Source organism: Anser anser (genome assembly GCF_964211835.1).
Source record: "Anser anser genome assembly, chromosome: 1".
Classification (NCBI taxonomy): domain Eukaryota; kingdom Metazoa; phylum Chordata; class Aves; order Anseriformes; family Anatidae; genus Anser; species Anser anser.
In genome coordinates, this window is record NC_139720.1 from 33,598,031 (window position 1) to 33,616,141 (window position 18,111).

The 18,111-nt window shown below is 36.6% G+C and overlaps 1 protein-coding gene across 2 annotated transcripts in view; it reads right to left on the bottom strand.

The window, feature by feature from the left end:
• The window catches only part of SCAF11 (SR-related CTD associated factor 11), a 47,902-nt gene that overhangs the window by 19,762 nt on the left and 10,029 nt on the right, over positions 1–18,111 (bottom strand). For both annotated transcript variants that reach the window (XM_083845524.1, XM_083845523.1), the window contains exons 2-6: positions 12,529–12,607; positions 11,529–11,683; positions 3,143–3,220; positions 1,401–1,495; positions 335–402 (exon numbers count right to left, since the gene is read on the bottom strand). In XM_083845524.1, the coding sequence (XP_083701650.1) occupies positions 335–402; positions 1,401–1,495; positions 3,143–3,220; positions 11,529–11,683; positions 12,529–12,589 (457 nt within the window). In that variant the 5' untranslated portion in view covers positions 12,590–12,607. The remainder of the gene's footprint in view (positions 1–334; positions 403–1,400; positions 1,496–3,142; positions 3,221–11,528; positions 11,684–12,528; positions 12,608–18,111) is intronic.

Below are 18,111 nucleotides of genomic sequence, written 5' to 3' on the forward strand. Positions count from 1 at the left end.
TGCTCCTGAACCCTCAGCAAAATCTTCTGTTTCTTTGCTTATCGTTAGCTGTGCATTAACTTTCTGTCCCAGAAAATGATTCACGCTGAAACCAAATCCAATTCACTTGTGACTGAGGTTGAAGAGGTAGTCTTGCCAGAAAAATGAGTATAGTAATGTCAGATATTGCAGCTTTATTCTCTTAAGCTCCAAGCTTCTATTCCTTGGCATTTGGTTTAGAAGTGCAAATGTAAACAATAATAATACAAAAAATTACCCCATCAAGAAAAGTACTTCTAGAGTTCCATAATAAAAAGTAGCTTTTCCAGCAAATAGAGAAAAAATAACGACTTACTGTATTTTTTCTTCACAACTTTGCTCAATTTTGCTGTAAAAGGTCCTCTGTTTGGACACAGAGCTCTTCTGTGAGATTAACAAAAGATATTACAAAAGCAGCAACATTTATGGGCATACCTAAATTATGAGTATATACACCCAAACAAAAACAGTTCCTGTTTCAAGGAATTTTTTTTTTACGCTCATAAACCAACATTCTGACTGCTATTAAAACCTGAACTTGTATCCAGTATATCATCTTCCATGACTTAAATGCCTCGAAAAGCTTGAGGATGAAAAGAATCCATGTACACAACAAAAGTTAATTTCCTGTATTAAATCTGAATGCTTAATTTTGCTTTCTTTCATGGCAACTTGTGACAGGTGTCACAAACTTCTTACATAAATATTAAAAGAATATTGAAGTCAAAGGTGATTCAGAGAGTTGCAAAGATCAATCTTATTTATTTTCTAATAATAGCCAAAAAATGGTAATTTACTTCCGAGTTATCTTTTCTGTAGTGAAGTGTGCTTCAAATTTAACCTCAAGGACACTGCATACATCATATACTCAATTAAATGCTGGCTTCAGGTTATCACTATTTAGTGAAATTTATCTGTGTAATCCCAAACTTTATTTTATACAATACAAATGTGACAAAATTTTTCAAAACATGAATGGCATTTCCATACTTCCATCTCAGACTCACTAGACTGAAAGCTGTAGTTGACTACAGCTGTTTTATACTAAAACTTGGAACACCACCACTATTTATTGTAACATGCAAGAAAAAAAGCGGTTGTCCCTTTAGATAAGTGAAGATTGGTATTATTAAACCATGTCCCAGCCACAAACATATTAATTAAAATTAGTAAGAAATTTGTCAGATGTGCTTGATAAAAATGCTACTTCCAGGTCTGAATGCAAGAAATATGTTGCTCCTTACTTATTGCTCGCCGGAATATTTGTTGGAAATAGATCGGTAAACTTTATTAAAAAATTCCAGGCTATACATTTTATAAGATTTCAACTTATATTTTGGATATTCCAAATTAGAATGTTTTACATTAAGTGCGCTACCAACCTCAGGAAACTTCTCATCTTTGTATGGCTATATTTTTCCTTATTGCAGGCACAGTTTTCCTCTTCCTTCTTCCTTTGCTGTTGTTTTACCTGAACCTGAATTGAAAAATAAAGTTGATCCAGTCTAGAATCTCAATAAACATGGGCTTTGAATACGTTCAAAGTCTTTTAAGGTCTACAGAAAAACAAGCTCCAGCAGAAGGACTTGAAACTCTCAAATCATAGATTCCTTAATTTCTCAATTCACAGATTTCAAAAAGAAACAAAACAAAACACAAATTGATATGTATATTGACTGTGCCAGAGATGCACAGTAATTCCACAACTCCAAAATTCCCTGACCATTCAGCCTGCCATGGCAAGTACCTCAAAAGCTATGCATTTTCTTTGATAGTTTGGTAACTGAAAAAATTTAAACTAAGTTGGTTGACCTGAATACCTAAAGGTCAGCTTTGGAAAATGCTGAACTTACATTCAATTTCGAATGCTTCCTAATCGTTAAAAAAAAATATTCAATTCTCCTCTAAAGTAATGTAAGTTACGGATTTCATATAACATTCCCCCTCCAATTTTCAAAATTCTGAGAACATAACACAATCTTTATTACATACTATGAAGTTACTTTAGTGATTACACTTTCATTAGCCATTTTATATTTCCTTATTCTAGAATCTTGACTTTATATGTAATTTCTGAAGCTATTAGCGTTCTAATTATGAATATCACAATGGATAAGCTGTCTATGTGCTGATAACATTGCTAACATTGACCACTGTGCCAATGTTTCTCTATCCCTACAACCCCTTTTGAGATCAGGACCCTTGTTCTTTGTCTACTTTTTATAGTGTACTTCTGTAAACAAAGAACCCTTCAAACTAAGTTTTGATATGGCCTTGAAACTCTTCCAAATTAAAACTTTAGTTTATCTGGTTTCTATTGCTTCTGTGATTCTTTAGAGCAGAAAATACTATTTTTGGTTTTCCCTGAGAAGGAAATATCTGTGGCTGCCAGTCTGGTTGCTTTGCAGCTGACTACCTGAGGCTTCTTGTTCTGGAAGAACAAGAAATGGCTAGAGGGAGCCCGTTTGCTAAACACAGCAAAATTCAAAGCCAGCAGCTTAGGAATTACTTATAACCACAACTTTGCCACAGAGTCTCAGAGCTGAGCACAGAAATATTAGCGTTTTTCAATATATATTTTCACGATCATCTATTGCATCTATTCAAGATCATCTATGTGCAACCAGCAGTGTTATTCAGAAGAACTGAAAGGTGGAAAGATTCAGAAATTTACATTCACCAAGGCTTAGCATTAATTGTTTCCTCTTGCTTTAACTAGTTTTTCTTCTATGAATTGAAGACTATGAACATACAAGATTGCATGGTAATTAATATACCAATTACATAAAAAAAACTAGTTTAAAAAAATACTTTGAGACCAATTACTAAACTTCTATTCCTGGATATATCAGGGATGCTCGAAGATACTATATAGGACCAATACCAACATTATTCCTGTATCACTATTACTTCTTGTTACTATTATTATTATTATACTGTAACTTTTACACAACATTGCATATATTTTGTTTGAAAAAACAAGAATAATTCCTAGCTTCAAATATATAACACAAAAGTTAAAGCTACAATTATTTTATTAGGAAACCTTATTAAACACAGACATATGAATAAAATCTTGCAGCATATCTTATGTGCTATTCAAGAAAATAAGTCTAAAACTTACCTTTACCTGATCTTCTAATGCATTAAGCCTACATACTGCTTGAAATGGTCTGCGATCAATAGGACATGAAGCCTGTGTCTGAAAAATGATTTTTCCTATTACAAAATTTATAGTAAACTGTGAAAAATCTCTATTTTCTGTACTTTCATTCAATATTATAGTAGCTTACAGAAATACAGAAGTTTACAACTTGTTCATGTTAAGAACATATTTGCACAAACTATGCATACAACCTAGTATTTTGTTTCCTGTAAGTAGATTTCTCCTCATGGGAAAACTCTAAAGGAAACAATAATGTAATCCAGAATTGCATTTAAAAAATTAATTTAACATGAAGTTTACATGAAATACTTTACATGAAGGCTTGTATTTTTTTTTAATCCCTGTGAAGTAGTGGTTTTATACCAATACACAAATGTCTTATTTATTTCTTAACGTCAGACAAAACACTAGCACAAAGTATCAAAAAACCAGTTACTTGGCATAGGTGGGGACAGATGCCAGACAGAGCAGTTTCACTTCTCCATTTCAGAGTTCTGACAACTGTGGTGGAACTCACTGGCACATCTCAGTGTCTCAGCTACTAACCTTTTAAATTCACCAATGTCTTTTTTGACAGAAATCAAACATGGGACTCCCTACAAGTCAGTACTGCTTTAATCTCTGCTCCAACTTCTCAATCTTTCTTCCTCTCCACCACCAATGTATTGTTTTCACAGTTCTCTGCTACCTGCTAGCAGGTAAAGAGTCTTTTCATATTTAGCCTTTGACTTCCACTACACTGCAGCTCTTCCAGTATCTACCCAAAAGCATCAACACAGCCAGTTTCCAAATACAGCCAAAAATCCCAATGCACTGCTTGTCTGTTGTGCGTTGCCAGAAAACATTCTGGAATTTTTGCTGTATGCAGCTTCAACAAATATTTACATTTTTCTGCTTACCAGCTTTTCCCTCAAGTCTAACAAACAGAAGCGTAAACTGACATTCTATTATTAACAAGTAATAGCATTGGCAGCAACATAATACCACAAAAACACACAACAAACAACTCACCAACCAACCAAACACCCAGAAACCCACAAGAAGGGAGGCAAAGGAGCAGAAAGAACCCAAGCTAAACCCTGAGTTCCCTCCCACCCCCCTCCTTTTACATTGCAGAACTGCGCAGATCAACAGCCAACATGCTAACACCTTCCCTTCTCTGACACATCTATTTGAATAAATACACCTCTCTTCTTTGCAGTCAGCAGAGCGAATAGCCTCCCACATTTAAGACAGTGGAAGTTTTACAAAGCACTTCATAATAGAACAGAATTGAAGGTCATCTTACCCTACAGTTTGATGGAAATACAGATTTACTTTTTCCCCCCCTCTTTTTAAATATCTAGCCACCCAAATGCCCACTCATTTAAGCTGCACTACATCAGAATACACAAACACACAGAAAAATAAAACATTAACAACAGAAAAAGGAAGCTTTGACTGAAGTTCTATCCAGCAGGATGATGGAATCAACCTTCAGCGAAATACATAGGAAACTAGATGCTAGTTTTTGCTGCTATACAATTACATATTCATTTTAATTCCATATATTTCTGTTGGTCCTCCCCCCACCACCTTCACTTCAGTGGTTCAGTTTAGAAGTCTTTTTAAAAAAAGAAAAAAAAAAAAAAACACCACAAAAACGTAACACCAAAACCCGACACCCAGCTTCTAACTAATCCATATACTGGTTCTTGTACAGTGGGTGAAGTGCATTATTTCTGCCCTTAAGACAACTGTCAGGGAATTAGATTTTTTTTTTTTTTAATTTATGCAAGCAGGATGTAGCATTAGAATTGCACGAAAAGCTGTGAGAAACTTGTATGTGAACACTGCCCTAAAATTCAATGAAGAACTTAATTCTTGTCTTTTCATTGGGACTCTGTGTTTTCCAGTTGATTCTGTTCCTTTCTCATTTTCAAAGAGTGCCCAACCTTCTCATTCATCCACTCAGTCCCAAACCTTGAGCATTACTTCAATTGAAATCAGAAGCTCCAGGAACAAGAAACAGAGCAGAGCTGTACTGATTTATAAACCAAACAAAAACAGCGGTACTTGCATGAACAAGTTGTTGAACAGTAAAGGCAGAAGCATTACCCCTCCTTTTGAAGCTCTAGTATTTTACCTCAACTAAAAGCTTAGCCCTAGTGGAGGATTTTTGTTTGTCCCCTGAAGCATCATGGCCTGTGTTAAAATAAGCCTGTTGGGCAATTAAGCCAGTTCCCTAGAGGCTCAGATTACTCAGACAGCTGTTGTCCTACAGTCAACACACAGCTACCCTACAGCAACGTAGCAAGGTGTCGTTCAACGGCCGTATTTGATGCTATGAAATGCACTGTAACTGTTGAACCAGCTGCAAACTTCCAGGTAAATACTTTGATTTGCAGATGCATCAAACTGTCAAAGAGAGGAGGAAGCATAATTTACCTAGTAATTCTCACTCCCATTTCAGGATTTAGCTTAACTGAAAGCTAAGCTTTTCCAAGACAATCTGTTTCTACATTAAATTTACACATGAATATTATGCTCCCAAATTTAAATCCAGTATGATTTTATTCATAGCAATGACATATCATAGAACACTAAGGGTTACTAGCATCATTTCAAGAGGCAAGTGTTTTACTTCATTAGGAAAATATTCACATTAACATGTCCAGTTCATCTGGAAAAGCGTTTAACAATTACATACAGTTATACATGGCAAAAATAGGGGAAAACAATGTAGAAGAATCAAAAGCTACAGCTAGGTTCGGGTATGTTTCTACTATTAAGACCAGGTGACATTTCTACTCCTAAGTTACTTTTCATAGCTCTAGCATTATCTCATAGTTTGTAACAAATCTCTGGAGAAATTCTAGTAAAGACAGGACAGTCTCATGTGCATCCCTGCCCATGCCCTCTGCCACAGTACAATTGCTGGGCACCCTCGAGGACAACTAGAGGTTACTTTGTCTGTACAATATTTCATCTAAACATACATAAGCTTTAAAGTAGAAATGGAAGAAAATTCCCCTGCCTCTTTTCCCAACAGGGAGGCTGAATTTGGAAGGAGTGGGAGTAAAAAAAGCTGTGTACAGTTTTACAATAAAGACACATGAAGTGTGGTGGCCTTCTACTCATCTCTTTCATCGTTTTTGAGGAGATGGTTCATTAACCAAAGAAGGTGTCAAGTCTTCTTTCATTCAAGGCAAATTAACAAGTTCTCTCTGCTGAAGCTTCTATCCAGAAAACATTGTAAGCAATACTGAATGCACACTGTCCTTTTGGGAACAAAGTTATTTAAAACAAGAAAAAAGCCATTGATGAGTCCACGCAGCAGCTATTGCTTTTATTGTGCATAACAAGGCATGCATGTGTCACAATCTTAGAAGAGTTACAGCTCCATACAATATCTTCATTTAACATAGCTATCTAAAAATCAGAACATCTGATCATTTAATATAGCAATCAAAATCATTAGAACTTTGTGGCTGATATTTGAGGTGTTTCTTTTCTTCACAACATCACCTTTCTTGGAGGGTAAAGACACTGAATCACTGTTTTTAGGTCTATTTAAAATAAAATAATAAAAACAAAACAAACCCACGAGATAAGCACAAAGTTTTTGTAGTTGTGCTTTAGGAAAGCTACTTCTGACAAGAGAAGCTAGTTTATTTTTCTAGAAATATAATAGCTGGATAATAAAGATACAGAGCACATAAGAACAGATTTTAGTCTCAGTATGTAGTCAACAAACTAATTAGTTACAATTTGAACAATTGTTTCCTCTCTACCTACAACATTCAGGTTAGGTATCTTTCACTTCTTATCCAGAATAGCCATCTGTTGCTTCTACATCTCATAAAGCATTGACACGTTCTATTGGAATAGTGTCTGTCATTAGGAAAGGATGAAAGAATTTATTACCTGTAAGGATTTGTGAAACATGCTAAGGAAGCTACTGTATGTGTCACTGTACTTCTCTTGATACCATCGTATTGGGAAAACTTGGACCCAAGACTTGGACCAAGCTCAAAAACATTCACACTGAGATTTACTCTGTAATGGATTTGTAAGCTGTTTCATGAATGCACTTCACTTGATAAATATGGCAAGAAAAACTGTATACCACAGAACATGTCATTGAAAAAAATGTATCTAAAGTCTAGGTTTTCTAAAAGACTTTGATTAAAACAGCTCTCTTGTGCAGCAGTTCTCAGATGCATTGCCTATGTATGCATTACCTTGATCAAGAAGATTTTTTTGTTGTATTACAGTTTAAGTTCAGGGTTTTTTTGAACACCCTGCATATTTGGTTCATGAATGTAACCCTAATTCAGCCTGCAGTGCTTTGTATTGCAGCAGATCACTGTGGAACTTGTTGCAACATAAGCTACTTCCTTCCTCTATCCTTTAGGACAAAAGAAAAGCAGATCAGAAAGAAGAATACAAATTAAGAATTCCAGTTACCATACAGAACTCTATACCCATAGAAAAAAATACACATATGCAGTATATTCTACACAGTCAGTGATCCAAACCCTACTCTAACACAAAGGTAATGACCGCTGTAAGATCAGAACACCTACTAGAAATGTAATGCAAGGCAGCTCTTTGTGCCAGTTGCTTTGTTTTATTAAGTCAGTCACTGGTACTGCACAGGGCCTGCCTGAATGTGCCTCAATGCTTCAGAGAATTTACAGTAAAACATACTGCCCTTTCAAATCCTCCAGATGAGGAAAAATGAATGACGGAGATCAGGTACAAAGATTAAGAGAGACGTGTTTAGCAGGGAAGGGTCATTAAAATCAAAATTATTGTGCAATAGATGTTGATGAAACAGACAGTGTGCTCAATCTTTTCTTCAGCACTCTTTTCCTCTTGTGATGGTTCATAAGAGGAATTACTAGAAGAACAAAGACAGTTCTCTGGTGTATTTATTGGCACTCAAAAACAGAAGGGAAGTTAAGAAGTTAAAACGCCTGCAGTAGAGAAGAATAAATGTTTTATCTCCTCTAACATAAGATTGTCATATTTGACGACAAAATAGTAGTTTTCTTCTAATGTGTGCAGACAAGACGCTTGCTGCTCGAGCAGTCATCTTAGCTGAGGTTTTTTAGGCTACTCTTTGTATCTGCTTCTCATAGAAAAGTCAACCTCTTAAGCTTTACTTAACTGCTTTCAGACCTGCTCATAACAAACTAGAACAGGTGTGCTTCCCAGTTCAAACATGAAATACAAGCTCACCATTTATAGTTTTGATCTGTTACATGAGAAACACATGTAACTACTTCCCTTGATACAACACTACAGTACTGAAGGTGTTCCAAGACTCCAGAGCAGTTCTTACACTGAGCAATGGCCAAAGCCCCCTCTTTATTCTGCCCACACAGCGATGTTATTACACACGTGTTCTTTATATCAAAGGTAGCCCTTCCGCTTCCCTTCAGCGCTCTCACTGAAGGCTGTGCCCAATAGCCTTAGCTCCAGATGTAGACATAAGCGTTTGTCACTGTTCATGATCTTCTAACATCCCTCCCTGAAATACAAAGTCTCAAGCTTGAAAGTCTACATTATGAAGTTACACGATGTCGGCTTACAGAGGTGGATGACAGCTAGCACAGGATGAATCCCATTGATGCTGATCCCACTGAAACCATTCCCTGTCCTTTCACCTGCCCAGGAGTTCTTGGGAGAGCACAGGTTAGCACGGCCAAAGGCACACAAGATGAGAGTCTAATAGCACAGGAGAGTTTAATAGCATAGGCAACAGAAACCTACGGCACAGCAATACTCTCGGATGCCACAATTAACTGCAATAAACATAGCTGTGGAGGACAGAACAGTTCAGGCAACATTTTAAAATAAAGTTCATTTGAAGACTAACTTCTCTTAGTGCGGATTCTAATCTTCCTTTCATTTCTTCTTTAGAAAGTGGACACCTTTTCTCAAAAGGAAAGAAAATATGGCACTAACTCAGCTGTAATGCCACTGAATTCTGAAACTAAATGTTCAGATTTAGTCATTGGGACCTAACGTATCTAATGTGTCGTGGCAAATTCCCTATCTATTTTTACCCCTTCACTGAGTCAATCAGCAGACACTCACTTAAAAGCAACATATATATCTTTTTACAAAAGAAGATCTTCAGAGTGCTATTGCTGCTGGTTGCATAAAGAAAACCTGTGGGTACAGGACATCTCCCTGTAATAATAATATTGGAAGTCTTCCATTGCTAGAAAAGGGAGCAAAATGGCAAACACATTTACCATCTACCTAAACTGTCCAGGTTTTAATTAGGACATACACAGTTACACGTAAGAGCCATAAACTCTCAGAAAAACAGTGATTTTGCACAAGTTAAAAATAGCAATTTAGATAAATGGTTGATCCTGTTGTGTTTTGAATCCTGGATGCAACACAGGATAGAAAAAGCACCCAACTTGAACACAGATTGCTGGCAAAGCCTTTGAGTATATGAAGCACAACTGTAGTTATGCAACACAGCTCATCCCGGAATGTAAACGTTCAGCAAAATCTTTAAAAATAAAACATTTGGAGTCTTATGCTCAGTCCTATTATACTCCAACACTTAGAAAAACAGGAAAAGTGTTTTTAAAACCAATTTATTTATACCCAAGAAAGAATACTTGAACAAAAACATTTACTTACTAAATACTAACAGTGGACACAAAAAATACATGGCACTACTGTGCTTCATATAGCCACATGCTTGTAATGTTTCTATCAGTCCAAGCTGCAAAACCTCATCTGTTTCTCAGAGCTGAAACCTCTTAACAACTTAGCTTTCAAAACAATAAAAAAACTATGAGATTAGGCAATAGTTTCATGCACTGAACAGGTCCTGCCATAGAGCGTCCTCAGAGGAGGAAAGATGGGTGGTTTTACCCATCTGATGTCACTAATAGAAAGAAGCAGTATAAGCCTTAAGTAGCTTTAAAAGCAACCCCCCACTATTTTTATGGCATCACATTTAGTTCACTTGTAAACTCTTAAGAGCAGAATTTATTTTATTCTATTTGTATAGCATTTCATGCTAAAATAAATTTGACATGACAAAAAATTTAAAGAGTTTGAAAGTGAATGATATGAAAAAGTTTTCCTTTCCTCTTTGGGCTTAAAAGCATCCGTTAGACAATGTGAACAAGTTTAAATCCAGCAGCAAGCCTTCAGTCTACTGTACTGCTTTACCTCCCTGTGCCCGTTACTGTTTATTGCCTTTCAGCTGCCATAATAACAATCAGCTAAGGAAGTCAGGATAAAGCTGTGGATGAGAATTTGTCATTCACTGCTAAATAAAAGCATCATAATCATTTGCAGAACAGCAAATCTGGCAATAGGAGAGGGACTTAGTTTATTATCTGTTTTGTAAATATAAATTAAGTTTCATCTGATAACCTTTAACACTTTCTGAAGATTTCATGTGGCTTCAGAGAAATGATTTGTCTTACTACCTATCTTCAGTAATAAAAGAACACAAAAAATAAGGTTAAAAACAAGCAAAGAAATACATAAGTGTATTGTATATGTACATACACACACACAAGTGATAACAACCTTCTCAAGGAAATACTAAAACCAAAATAACAACTTCAAAAGAAACTTATCATAAAGAAACCATGTAGCGATGTCTCCTATTGATTCTGCAATAAATAACTTGTTCAAGTGCACAGAAGCAGGACAAAAACCTCACAAGTTGCACCTCATTAGAGCAAGTGTTGTGTCCCCCACCACAATATAGCATAAGGTAATTCTAATTTGGTGTTTTATATTGACAATTGAAACTGCTACAGGAAAGTCAAAGATCTTAAAGACTTAATGCAAAGACTACAGGACATGTGAAGAAAAGGGGATTAAACAGAACAATAAATAATAATTAGTTCAACAAGTCATTTTCCTTTAAGGTTCTAGCACTATCTACAAAGGTATGGCTATTATGGGATACATGCCAATAACTATAATTAGAAAACCCAAGGTTTTATCAGACTTGCTTTGTAAACTAACATGAAAACCAATTGGTCTCAGTCCTTAGAGTTCACAGGTGAGAAACAGCACAGAAGATAAGCAAGATTAAGTTAATGATACTGCAATATTATGACGTACATAATACTGTCTGATCTTCTGAACTGCCATCACCATTTTTTACTGATCCCTAAACCCTAGTAACCATTAAAAAGGCACGATGGTTAGTGAAAGAAAACACAAAGTCCTTCGTTACACTAAAGAGGTGGTTTTGCATGATCTACATATAAAAGTGCTTCATTGACCAGTTTATATCAAGTCATATCAAACCTATTTTCTTATGCTGAATAAAAGAAAAACACACTTTGGTTCTCGGTCTTACCTCAGCCCATTTAAGAATACAAGTCATGCAGAAGGTATGACTGCAGCTCTCAGGAACACCGATCTCTTGTTCTAGAAGGCCATTCAGACAGATGGGGCATGTGCTACCGTCATATAATAAAGTAGAACAGGAACAGCTTTCTTCCTTTTCTTCACCTGGTATTATGAACATTGACACTCGGAATTTTTGTCAGTTTTTTTGAAACAAAGTCTTTGTAGATTTGAATAATAAGGCAATAAAATACATTTTTGTGTAGTTGGAAGCAGATTAATCAAGTTTTTGGGTCTAATACAGTCAAGATGCTGGCCAGAAGAGTAGTTCCAAGCATATACTTCAGGTGAAAAGTACTGTGCAACATATTCCATAGAACACTGTCTCACGACTTGCTGTTAAAGGAAATCTAGCTCTAGTGCTATTGATGTCTATTAGCTCTAGTGTTAAATATGGAAAGCATCACAGTATTTCCTACTGCTCACGGAGTCATTTACTCATTGCTCTTCTGAAATCACGTAAGTCCACTCTCTCCATGCAATACTTAGCCCAGCATATCCTATACTCATTATCCTTATATATACATAGTCTACCTTTATTCTAGTTTTCCAGTCTCAGAACTATTTTAATCTGACCATCCTCAAATATTTACCTAATCAAGTACATTTAACAAAATCGGGAGCATTTTTGCATAATGAAAACAGATCCCAATTTAAACAAAAGGAGACGAGCTTTCCTTCAATGAATTTTACTTTAATTATTTTTCTGAATAGCAATTGCCATTTCTATTTTTGTTCTGCTAGTAGAAGTCAACAAGTGAAAAACAGAATTCATGGGAAAGGATACAGGGACTCCACAGGACAAAGAAAATATTATGATGAGATAGTTATGTTTACACAACTTCTTTCAAAACAAGCAGCATACTAATTGAGAGAACAAATGTAAAATCTGACCTTTCACAGCTCGAACCTGAATAATACACTTGAACGTTTTCACACACAGACTTTACCTTCCATGCCTTCATGCTTCTGGCCCTCTGTGTCTTGAATACACTGCTTTCTGTTCCTCATCTTCTTACAAAATGTAGTCTGGAAAACATAGAAATAGTTTACACAGTTCATTTATATTGCAACTTGAAGATAAAACTGACCACTATGGACATAATGAGTGCTCTCCAGCGCTCTTCATTTCATTATACCTTTGTAGAGTAGAAACACATGACGTTAGGAGTCAGATACAGATCTTTTACAGTCTGTTTGCAATTTATGGGTATCATTAATGCTGTCTAGCAACCGATACTTCCAACTCAAAAATTGTCTTTGTTCAACAAATGCAAAGTTTTTGCAGTGTTTTAAGACCACCAACGGTGCTTTAACTTTTAAAAGTTAAATGCATTGCTAAGTTTCTATGCAAACCACCCCATTTAACACTGCAGTAACTAACCTCTTGTAAATTGCTCTTCACAAATGGTTGAAGCAACAAAATTAAACACAAAAGAACCAGCAGAGCTAGTTGCTTTCCACTCCTAGCATCCCAGTGGTAGTGGAAAGCAAAAAAAATGAAAGCAGCTTACATTTGCTTGCTTCTTGCTTTTGCCATACAATTAGAACTATTAACACCCAGGAGAGAATAAAGGGGAAGGATCTTGCAATATCAAGCAAGAGAGCAATTCACCCGTGCATTTTAGTGCAGTATGAGCGATGGAGAGGATGCACCTTTTAAGTGTTATCCAAAGGAGTTGTATGGAATAGGAATAGCAAGAAGAGAGCATGTCCTTGGGATCAACGCCATAAAGGTCCAAAGAACTTGGTATCACGTAATAAACAGCAAGAATATGTTCTTTGGATGGCTCACCCACAACGTGCGGAATGAAATACGCTTGGAAAAGCATCCACACCTACGTCTGAATCTCTTGCATTTCAACCTGCTGTGGTCGCACCAGAGATCCCACGAACACCTAAACCACCAACCCAACAGCCCTAGAGAAACCAGTGCTTTTGTTCTGAACTCTATAAACTTTTTAAACTATTACTATTTGAAAGAACCAATTAAAGCTTCACAAGGGATTGAATGACTGAGAAATGACTAAGATTTACTACGTAAGTATTCAGACCTGAACCAAGCTGACTGAGATTTCAAGCCCTTACTCTTTAATGGCTTTACTAGAAAAAGTAATGACAGCCCAGAACACCACGACCATGCTCGTCAGCTAAACTTCCTTTATTTCACTTGAAAACCACACTGTTTTTTCTTTACTAGCTGGATATCCAGGAGGGTGGGAGAGGCAGAATTTGCCTCCTAAAACTTTTCTTCTCATCAAATCTTTATTGCTTGATCTTGGCAGTAGGAAGTGTTTCAATGATCACGGCTTCTTACTGGGAAAAGAAACACTCCTGCAGATACCCATCACACAGCACACTCCTCGCTTTTGTAGGCACCCAAGAAAGCAGGGCTCTGAGCTGTGCCCCAAACACAGTTCATTAAAGAAGCGGTCGAAACTGTGAAACTACGTAGAAATCTGTATTAGAATTCTAAAGTGCATCAGTGTTCCCATTAGAAGCTGCTTTTCAAACACACACACACACACACACATCACCCTTACACATTTAGTCAGCTGGGGGAAAGAAGGAAAGACCCCAGGTGGAAGGAAATTCCACCTTTTGGTAACCTAGAGCAGTTACCAACACTAATATTAATACAGGCTGTGCTACAGTCAATGCCGCTAAGTTGCAGACAAGCTCTGTTAACACAGCCACCATTGACAAAGCCACCAATAAATAACCTTCGCAGGCTAGGCAAGGATGAAACTCAACAAAAGCCAAACTGCTACAGTAAAGCTTCACATCTTGAACAAGTGAAATCCGCAAATCCGCATCAAATTAGGACAGATAAGACCACAAAAAAACATATCTGGACTTAAAATAAGAGATCAAGGCTTTTTGTTTTCCCTCTGATTTGCAACGGGACTTTTAAGTGGCTTTGGTTCCAAAAAGTTTAAATCAGGTGACGGCGTGCAGTATACATGTTTTATGTTTAAACAGAGACGTTCCTTTTGTATGTAGTACGTGTTAACAAAACCTCAGCAATGCTTTCACAGAAGCAGACAAATCCACAAAAAGTCCTCATTCCTAAGACCCTTAGGATGCATCACGCAGACAAGAGAATTCCACATTGTGCACCCATCCACAGGAGAAAAAAAAATAGAGTTTGGATACCAAATTGTAACTTAAGGAGTAGCAGTAGAGTTCATGCTTATTATAACAGAGGTCTTGAGATAACTAAGGCAGCTCGTAGAAATAGAACCCACAGAAACTCTTTAGATTTTTTTTCCCCAGAAAGAGTAACCTTTCCTTTATTGTACTCTTTCTAGACACAAAGACATCCCAGAAATTCTTGCACAGTGACAGTAATTAGCAAAACTCATCCTAAGATTTTGACAAAATATCAGTAAATCCGAGATGTGCAGCGACTGCAAATGTTTGTGCCGTGTTGCATCGTTCTTCCCACAAACCTAACATTTAAACAGGTTCTGAGTGCCACTAATGCATGTCACAGCTCAACTTTTTGCCAGTTTGACACTGTGCATTTCTCACAACACAGGAATTTAATACAAATTAGTTCAGTAGTATTAATATATATTAGTTTATATTTAAAAAGTATAAAACTTCACCAAAATCTATATAGTATTTAACAAATGAACTTCAGAAAGACTATTTTCTCACTGTTTTAAGAGGGGCTTCACAGCCAGTAGAGTAGCAAGAGTTAATACTAAAGACCACTGTTATATTTATAAAATTAAAAACAGTAAAAGAGAACTTAGTGGTTTAAAAAGAACAGGCAGTACAGAAAATAGAGGGTTTTTTTGTCCCCAGATGTGACATTCCTTTAGATTCTTTTAAATTTAAGCAAGATTTGGAAGTATTTCTCAGAATTTTTCATCACAGTTGCATGCCACAGAAGAAATCTGTAGTCTTGGCTGAGGACAGACAGTGAAAGAGTTGAGATCAGTTTTTTTGTGAGATCCTCCCAGTTACCAAGTTGTATGATCTTACATGAAGATCCAGTCACATCCATGACCGATCATGTCCAATAAGGCTGATATATATTTGAATGTCAATAGCTAGAGTACTTACACCAAATTTCCTTCGCTTATGACCAACACATTTTTCACTTAGTTACAGCTATTCAGTTGTTGATGTGAGATATTAGAAGATACCCCAAGACCTACATATGCAAGGCATTTAACAAGACAGAAACAAAAGCATAACAACAACAAAAACAAACAAACAAAAAACCACAACTCTAAAGAGAAATACTTCTTAAGAATGTGTAAAGATAGGACGGCATTATAGCCAAGGTGGTATTTTTCTGGTTTTCAATGGAATTACTTTGTAATGGAAACAGCTTATTTAAACTCACTAAATGTTATTTAATCTATTTAATTTGAGATAAAGACAAGAATACTCTGGTATATTAAAATGAAAATAGTGAACAAGGACACTATCACAAGTACCCCCCTTTTCTCCCCGTTATTTTAATGGAGTTAAACGTTTAAGTTCCTAGGTTATTATTCACAGGAAATTCCAGTTCTTGTCTTCAAGAAAGGCAAACACCAAAGACATTTCCCAACAGAAGTGCTTAAAGTTAATCATTTACTGTGGGAATAGATTTGTTACCATCGGCCTTAAGAACTTGGCTTCGTGATATACTTGGCCATCTCCTTGATGCAGACCAATATGCCATTTAATCACTAAATCTTCTATATCACAAAAATTTAAAGTGTGACAACCTTTTCTGTTAACACAGGCTACTACGTAGAACTCATCCTAAAAACACAGATGTATTTCAACACTAATTCACTGTGCATGCAGAGAAAAACCTTGGTCTGTTCGAAGTCATGCAACGCCGTGTCCCATTGAACTAAAACCTATCACATTAAAGTCTTAATTTTAGGTAGGCACAGAAAAATCATTGGACAAAAATGAACAGCAGTGTAGCAACTGACAAATGGAATTGTGTCTGCTTTTTGACTAACTACAAGACAAAAGTCTTCACAAGCACTCTTCATGCCCAGTAAATGCAACAACTCAATATACTCCTCCTCCAATACGGTCACAATCCACAGACCTGTCTACACAGAAGTACACTTGTTCGTTTTAGAAAGGAGGATAAAAATCAAGAGCATGCAACAAAACCTCCAGTAAGCAAATGCAAAATGATGTCCAATACTTTTTTATTCTTGTTTCCTTAAGGGACTTAACTTAGGAAACGTTTGTATACAACCTTCCAACTTAGACACGCGTTGCATCTGAATTTAAAGGAGTGATTTGTTTTGACTGTTCTGTTTCTACAAAAACATTTTCTGTTATTTTAAGAAGAGTAGGGCATTCTACTGCTTGCATTTTTATTTCTTCACTAACTCAAAACACAATCTGTTTCAAAACCAAAACAGTCAGCTATACATTCCGCATACAGAAATGCATTTGGTTAATAAAACTACAGTAACACCCTTTACTCCCATCAATTTTGGGGGGCAGCAAAAAGTAGGGCTCTATCCTGCCCTATACATTTTGTTGATCTTTAACAAACCTTGGAAGGAGGTTTAAGACTCTTCCTTCAGCAAGCACGTTTTTAAGGAAAACACATCTTGACAGTTAGATGTGTACAAAACCAAAGAATTTTAGTAACTAATGATAGAACACCGAGAATCCACTAGAGCTCTCCAAATGGGCTCACCATGACCACTGGACCATTAAGACATGTCCAACTGCTGATGAACATTGAGAACTTCCGCCAAAAGCCCTGTGCCATTGTAGAGATGGACTGAGGAAATGATATTTCCAGTAGAAGCTGAACACTTGAAAAGATTTTTTTAACCTATTTGTACCACTTATTCTAGCACAACACATATTCCAAGAAAAGGAAGAAACCACTGTGTATTTGCAAGTATACATCAGGAACCCTCACAGTTCTTTTTATTCAGAAAAACTTTTAAGCTGTCTGAAGAGCCCGGAAGGTTGACTTGTTTCAACTGACAACTCAGTAATGTTGTTTGCCCTGCAATAAATGAGGACTACACACTGAGGATCTGAAGCAGTTATCCTGGATTTGTTCTGTAGTGTAGAGGAATCTCGTGGCCCAGAACACCAGCGAGAATAGAATCAACTGGTGCACTCAAAGGAGACCTTTTAAAGAGGATCTTTACTCTTTGTATGGTCAATTTGCACCTTGTATGCATTCCCAAATGGAATGCCATAGAACCAAAGATGCAGAGAAAGAAGGAGACCAGTGCTAAGCTTTGGAGAATGAAGAAAAACCCTTCTTGGTGGTTTAAGCCTATTCATGTGGATCCAGTGTCTCAGAACGAATCAGTGCTATTCAGCCAAGGAGACGCTGCTGATTTAAAGAGTCTTTGCAAACCCACTGAGGATGCAATTACCCAAGAGAGTTAATCTAATCTAACAGCTTGGTGCCACCAGTAGCAGACATATGCCAAAGAAATTACAAGTAAAAAAAAAAAAATGGGTGAGGGAAAAGATAGAACAGGATTATCCCTTTTGACAGCAACAAGGTGCTGGAATAGCTAAGACTT